Source organism: Cebus imitator, unplaced genomic scaffold (assembly GCF_001604975.1).
Source record: "Cebus imitator isolate Cc_AM_T3 unplaced genomic scaffold, Cebus_imitator-1.0 Scaffold59, whole genome shotgun sequence".
NCBI lineage: Eukaryota > Metazoa > Chordata > Mammalia > Primates > Cebidae > Cebus > Cebus imitator.
In genome coordinates this window covers 555,945-563,622 of record NW_016107374.1, presented here as the reverse complement: position 1 = coordinate 563,622, position 7,678 = coordinate 555,945, and the positions used below count along the sequence as shown (strand labels likewise).

Below are 7,678 nucleotides of genomic sequence, written 5' to 3'. Positions count from 1 at the left end.
CAGGATGGTCTCGATCTCTTGACCTTGTGATCCACCCGCCTCGGCCTCCCAAAGTGCTGGGATTACAGGCTTGAGCCACCGCGCCCGGCCATTTTCCTTATTCCTAAATAGTCCGACACGCCATAAATAACCACACGCCCAAACCCCAGATGTATATGTTGCTCTATTCAGTATATAGAACATTTACTATATGTTACTGTGAACCCATATGTACCATTTTGTCGCTTAAGGAAACATGTCTCTTGGTCAGAAAATGTTATTGAATTTTACTTTAACTTGCAGTAGCTTTAAGAATAAATGAGAAGCGCCACTCCTGCGTTCCCAAGCATGAAGTAAGTCCTGGAACTCCCCACGAGGCCCTAAACCCATGGGAACCAAGAGGAGGGAAGGCTCTGCAGCCCTGGTCTACAAAGGGGCCTTCCAGCGAGGCCAAGGAGTTTGGGGCTCAGTGCTGGAGCAACAGGCCATCGGCTTCCAGCGTGGGTCAAGCCCAGAAACACCCGACAATGCACCACCCTGGCCAGGTCCCTCTCTCAAATCTGGTTCTCAAAACCGGTGGCTCTGCCTCCTCTAAACTGCTGCTGACACCAAAGCAACAGGGTTGCCCTTGTACCAGGAGTCACGTAACTCCCCTCCAAAGGAAAATCAGTCCAGGAAACTCACACTGTGACCCTCCTCTCTCCTCAGACGCTACACTCCAACTTTCACACTCCCAAGAACAGAGGCCAAGACTGGAGATACTTCCAAGTGTAGGGGAGGCGCCTGGTGAAGGACATGAGCAGAAAGCATGATGAAGCCACTAACACTTCCTAATCCCCTTCATCTCATAGGCTCAGCATTTGGGGAAATGCTTGCTTGTGACTCTTGAAATCATAATTCATCAAACAACAAGGTAAACCATTTTCTTCCCATTGATGTTTCTAGTCTTCAACCCCAGAAAACGGCGGCTGTTCTTCTCCGGCTGCCCATACAGCATGTCAGTAAAGAACTCAGGCTTGTCTTTGGCCTTAGATTGGGAGGTCAGAAAGCTGAATGTGGTTCTCAGTTTACGGCATAAATATGTCATTGCTTCCACTTCCTCTGAGGGCTCCTCATACACGGGCTGCTTCATTTCCTCATAGGCAGACAGAATTATAGCCTGAAATAAGTTGATCAAGACGCAAATCATCACCAGCAAGAAAGATGAGAGGAACAGGACCCCCAGAATCCTGTTACTGGAAAATTCAGTGTTGTGGAAAGCTGAGACACAATAGGAAAATATTGTCTGAGTGGAATGAATCAAGTTACTGTAATTCCATTCATGCTGACCAAACACCAGGTAACCAAAAGCCATGAATACGAAGAAGTACACAGACACAACAAATGCCATGTGGCAGATGCCGGGGAGGGCAGCCTGGATGGCCCTCTGAGCCAGGCGCACATCATAGAAGAATCTGGAATACCTGAGGGTCTTCAAAATCGTCAGAAATAACAGGAAACCCAAAATTATCCTCATGATGTGATCTACGTGAGAAACCGCATGAAAGGGAATGAAGTCTTCAGGGTTCGACGAGTAAAACTGAATTATGCCAGTGGCCAGGAAATGTTTCCTGAAAAACAGCACAATCAACACGGTAAATAGGCACTTTAAAGCAAAGTTGAGCAAATTATACACACTTCTTACGTAGGAGGCTCTTTCTTGCATAATGATATAACCCTCATCGACAACGTAGGCTAAGAAAAAAATGAGAATGGCCACGTATAAGTAGATTTCTGCTGAAGTTTTCCTGTCGAAATCAGCAAGTGAAAAGGAGTATAGAGATATGCTTGTGTTGACAACTCCTAACTGAGAGACCTCAAATACGACTGAAATGCTGCAGAATAGATTTACGTCTGGATTAAAAGTCGTTAATTCCAAAACCACAGCCCATGTCTTCTCATCAAGCCAATTGCTTTCTTGAAGTTCTTTGAGCCTCAGTGTGGAATTAAACCGCTGCCGTTCTGGAAAAAAATAGAATGCATAGCCTCCAGATCCATAGGTGTGTCGTAGTCCATAGGAATAATACAGCCATTGCTTTCCTTGAGGCTTATAGGTAAATCCACTGATACTCTCGTCTATAGCCTGCTGATCAACTTCATTCCAAAAGCCAGAATAGTTTTTTGTGTCTTCTGGGTCAATGCCATATGTGGGATGACAATGAATTTCTCCTCTGATACTGCTTTGCACAAACTTTTCGGCAGGTAGACACATTTTTTCACTAGATTTTGCTCTCACTTGCCTCATCAATGGAAGGCCAAGGATTTTAGATGAGCTTTCAGGAAGAAATGTTGGATTCAGGTCATTGTGTAACAAAGGCAACAGCACGCTGTTCAGCCATCTGTAGATGTCTTCCAGGTTAGTCACAGTAGCAAGATCAACAGAGAAGCGATCACGGATAAACTGGTTATAGTGGAAGCTGTCAGTGTGACATAGCAGGACGATAAGGACCAACAGAAGGGCTAGAAAGATAAAATGAGTTAGAATGTAACTCAGGAACAGGAGCGCTCTTCTTCTGACTCTCTTCTTTCTTTTGAATATTCTGATTTCATCTTCCGTAAGAGGTTGGTACATGTTCGTGCCTCGGATTCTGACAATCTGGTCATGTATCCTCTGCATTTCGTCCGGATGCTTACTCATTCCATCCAGCCTGATCTCAGTATATTGATACTTGGTTGACCACGAAAGGTTTTTGCAATACTTGGGTTTATTTGTTCTGAGACCTGACAAGAGTATAATTTTACATGGCTGCACCAGAAAAACTGACTGACAGAATGAACAAAAAGATGCAAAGAGCCATTCTATTGACTTGTCATAGCCATAAGTCAGTCCGTAAAACACAATGAAGAAGGAGGATATGCTAGAAGTAGCAAAAACCAAAAACCATGCAACATAAACGCACCACCAAGGCAGGACGATCTGGGCATTTTTCTTAAGCGGCTGGAGCTCCTGTTGGGAAGGGTGCTCTTTGGAAGGGACATTCTGATAGTCTTCGTTGTTGTTATTGGAATTTGTATTTGGCCTGCGGGTCTCTGGGGTCTTGATGTGTGCTTTTCTCTGCGTGTGCTTGGGTTTGGGGGTTGCCTTAGGAGCAGCCTTAGGGAGCCTGGGCTTTCCTTTAGATGCAGGTTTTGCGACCTCCCCAGGAAGCTCCTTAGCAGTTTCGTTAGCATGCCACTTTCTCAAGAATTCTTCCCAGTGTCCACTTCCTTCTGACATTAGAGGAAGTTTTTGAGGAGATGCCTCCTTTAGATCTGCTTGAGGTTTCCTCTGGGAACAGGTGAACAAAAAAGTTATTAATAATTGCACAGGGATTGTAATTAAGACACTTTCAATTCCTATCATCATCGATCTGATGTACTTCCTTTCTCTTGACTCAGTTTGTTCTTGCCTATTTAGATTAAAGAACATAATGTTACAAAGAAGAGAGCTTAGCAACATTGCTAAACAGCAGGACAATCTCTGGAGCCTACTGAATGTTTTGCCAGCACCACCAGCAAAAATAGAGAACCACATGTGGTTTTTCTGCAGCGTAGTACTCATATCTATAAAGAAAAAGTCTTTTCTGGTCAGAGGCTCATCTGGATGGGTAACCTGAAATGTTCTGTCCAAAGTGGTATCAATAGAAAGCCATTTCTGGCATATGAACAGCCAAATGTGCCTACTAAACAGATTTTCCACTTTGATTCTACTTAAATACCAGCTAGGCGAATGGCCCTCGTTGTTGTGCCACACACGGATGGAACGGATGTCCCCCAAGTCACTTTTTGTCGTTAGGAGGAAAGTGCAGATGCTGCCTCGGTAGAGAGCTGTGAAGTGTGGATGGCTTAAACAATGCACGTCACTGCTACTCACTGTGCCTCTAAGCTGCACAAAGACATCGGCCCTGGTCCCAGAACCCCAACGACTTCCTGTAAAAATAGTCACCAAGTAGCATAAATTATCATAAGGATCATTATCTGGTAGAACTATCACATGCCCCCGAAGAAACTGGTCCATTTCATCCCTGTACAAGGTCCAGAAAGCTAGGATCACATATAAGAGAATAATGAAAAGCACAGTAAGGAGGGTCACCGGGTTTTGGTAAAGGGTCTTGATGATGTTGAACCGTAGATCCACAGGATTAGGGATCACAAGCACCTTGGCCATCACATAGTGGGTATGCAGGTGAATGCTGGCGAGTCCAAGTGTGCCCAGCTGCCGCCTGGCCCTCCCTAAGTTCTTGCAGATGCAGTGCACCTCATGCCAGCTGGTCTTCTCACCAAGAATGCAGTAACCCTCTCTCCATTCACTCTGGATCCCATACATGTCCAAGCACTGGACGCTGAAGAGAGAAATTCTCACGAGCTTGTCACTGGGCTTCATGACAAAACGAGGTGCCTGCAGTACTATGGATACAGTACAGTAGGGCGAGTGGCTGTGCTGAGCTATGAGTTGCAGCAGGGACAGGGGGAGGCACACCACACGAGCCTTCTTCACTGTGCAGGCCGGGTCAAACAGGGCACTCTGGCTGGCAACTGGAGGGATGTCGTGAGGCACGAGGAAGGTGGCGACCAGCGCTGTGGGAGTGATCTGACTGCCTGTGTACACCAACACCGTGAACGACACTGTCACTTCTGTCACGATGTGGACCAGCACCTCCCTAGGCACTCTGCTGTCCACTTGAAAGCTGAACCCACCGGTCGTCTTCGAGGACCCATCAGCCTCTCTGTCGGGTCCCACTGTGAGATTAAAAGCCGCAAAGGCCACGTTTTTCCTGACGAGGAACACTTCCGCTACATCAGGTGTGATCTCTAGCACACTACCGTTATCTGCGACTCCTGTCATTCTGAATCCAGAGATCGCTAACGAAGTGTTTTCCTGATCATTTAACCAAGGAAAGGGATCATTTGTGAAATCACAAAACATGGTGGAAATGGGAGCATTTGCAGACAGACCAGGAACACTGCTCGCATTGAGTGTTGGATAAAAACAATTTCTGCAGTGTTTCTCATCTCTGAAGACCTGAGTAACACCCCACTTTTCAACTTTCTTGACATACATGTTGAAATTCGGGGTTCTCATTGAGGTGGTTTCATTCCCTGGCACTTTATTAGCTAGTATTGTGTCTGATAGAGATTCTATTACACAGAAATGCTCTTTAATCACTTTGTCAGAAGAAGTCAGTTTAAGAATATTGGACAAAGTCATTAATATTCCAGTGCTCACAATTTCTATTTGTTCAGATCGAAAGTGTTTATCTTTTTGTTGATACTCTTGTAAGGCATGATTTGCTTGCCATATCCTCATGGTGACACGTTTCTGAGCATCCCAAGTGAATTCAGAGGGTTTCTGGGTTAATTTGGTAACAGCCATGACCACCTGGCCAATTTCCACCAAAGTGCTTGCAGGAAGAAGGAAAGACTGTTCAACGAGGTGTTCTCGGAGGCTGACTCTGTCATCTTGAAGAGATAATTCAGTTCTCATGTTATTCAAAACAGAAGCGACTACGTACATTAAGTAACCTGCAGGTAAAAAATCCTGCTTTTGAATCAAAGTAGACAGCAATGAACTTGGTCCCATGGTGAAACTGAGTAACTGATTCAACACAGTCTTTGATGAATTTTTGTCGGTGGGAGCCTGTGCGGTAGCATGCAAAGTCACCTGAGAAAAAGCTCCTAGAGAGTCATAGACCTGGGCATATATCTTCAAGGCATATTGATTAGCCAACATACCAACAGGGAGGAAGGAAGGGGGTGTTGTGGACTGAGGCCCCAAGTGCAAGACGGTCCCCAGGGTGTTCTCTTTTACTGAACTGATTTCACCAACACTGTGCACATCAGAAACAATTATTTTATATGTAAGAGGCATGTGCTTATCCCTAAAATTACTACACTGGACAACAAATTTAGTCATAAGTGCAATTCCTTTAGCTGGATTAATTTTGCATTCTCCGATTTGAGGGCCGTGGTTAATAATAAAAGAATGCCTGAAGCCGGAGGTCGTTCCACTCCAACTTGCTAGATGGAGAGAAATCCAAAACTCAGCTTCCAAAAAATACCGAAAAGCAAAAGCTTTTATAGACAGATAAGCACCATTTCTTCCTGTTACAGTTTCCTGCATCCAATCAAATAGCATCTCACCACCTGAAGAAGACAAAATTGACCATTTATAGAAATCACGGCTCACACAATTCGTGCAGTTTAGGAACAAAGCAAATCTGTCGGAGACAGTTAAGGTTCTCTCACAATTTTCGATACATGTGATGTGTGCTATGGCTTCTGGTCCTTGGAGCACATGGACCCTTTTATCAGAAAACGCTGTCCTCGAATCCTTCCGAATCACCATTCTGAAGAAATACACCTGGTCGCCTTTCAGTGTTTCTGGCGCAAGTGTCAGTACAGGGCCAGAGGCCCAGGGCCACTTCAGATTGGCCTGCTCGGGGTGACAGACGTCCTTACTCCCCAGGATTATTTGATCCCCACGGTAGTTTCTGGGATCTGTGGTACAGTACCACAAGAACTGGAGTCCCTGTAACGGGCTGCCTGCATCTGGGTCCGAGGACGTGGACCCATCCAGAATCAGCCGCTCTGAGAAATTAGCTGTCATGTGGGCCTCCCCAAGCATCACTGCCTGCAGGGGACTCCTGGCGATCCAGACATAGACGGCGTCCGAGTCTTTCACCTCGGGCATCTTGGGGTTCCCTGTGATGATGGACACCGTGAAATTAAACACATACACCCCCCAGTACAATGAATGGCTGGGGATGTGGAAGAACAAGGGGCTCCTCCCGAGCTGGAGCTGGGGCAGGTCCAAGGGCTGCGTCCAGTCGGGCGCGTGGCCCACGGCGGGCACGGAGAACACCTGCCAGTGCTGGGAGATGGCGAGAGCACGCGGGCAGTCCAGCTGCACCGAGGCGTTGAGGGTGGCCTCCGCCGTCCTGCTCAGGCGCACGGGGGCGCCTCTCCGGTCCGTGTTGATCCTCACGCTCTGGATGACGCAGGCGTCGATCTGGCAGGACACGGACGCCTCGACGGCCCTGTGGCGGGACGAGTTGACGGCCTGCCACACCACGCGCGCGGGGCGGTCTGTGGGGCACTCGGTGCGGGCCACGAAGCCCGGCTGGGGCCGCGGGCCGGGCGCGGCGGAGCGCGGGGAGACGCGGGCGGCAGGGGCGGCGGCGCCGGGTCCGAGCAGCCGCAGGAGGAAGGCCCAGGCCGGGCGCCCGGGCGGGCGCGGCAGCGGCGCGGACCAGGTCAGGGAGAGGCGGCCGCGGCGCGCCGACAGCTGCAGGTCGACGGGCGTGGGCGCCGCGGGCCGGGGCGGGCGCTGGGCGCCGAGCAGGACGCGCAGGTCGAGGCAGTACCGGCGCCGCCGGGCCCCGCCGCGGGGGAAGCAGAGGCCGCCGCGGCCGCTCAGAACCACGCCGCCCGCCCGCACCGCGTGGGGCCGCAGACGGAGGCGGGCGCGGCCGCCGCGCACTCCGAGGCCGGGGACACCCCTCAGGAGGCCGCGGGGCGCCCGGGGAACGGCGGCCTGGGCCCCGCGAGGAGCCGGCGGCGGCGGCGGCGGAAGGCGGCCGAGGCCCAGGCCCAGGCCCAGGCCCAGGAGGAGGAGGAGGAGCGCGGGCCCAGGCCGCATGGCGCCCGTCGGGGAGAAGCTGGGAGGCGCCGCGGAGGGCGC

The 7,678-nt window shown here is 49.6% G+C and overlaps 1 protein-coding gene across 1 annotated transcript; it reads right to left on the bottom strand.

Moving 5' to 3' along the window:
* Nucleotides 1-15: 15 nt before the first annotated feature.
* PKDREJ (polycystin family receptor for egg jelly) lies at nucleotides 16-7,678 on the bottom strand. The gene has a single exon (XM_017529456.2). The coding sequence runs from the start codon at nucleotides 7,634-7,636 to the stop codon at nucleotides 881-883; it is 6,756 nt and encodes a 2,251-aa protein (XP_017384945.1). The 5' UTR covers nucleotides 7,637-7,678; the 3' UTR covers nucleotides 16-880.

Excerpts from the sequence above, each read along its gene's own strand:
- PKDREJ (XM_017529456.2), bottom strand. The coding sequence starts at position 7,636 with ATGCGGCCTGGGCCCGCGCTCCTCCTCCTCCTCCTGGGCCTGGGCCTG.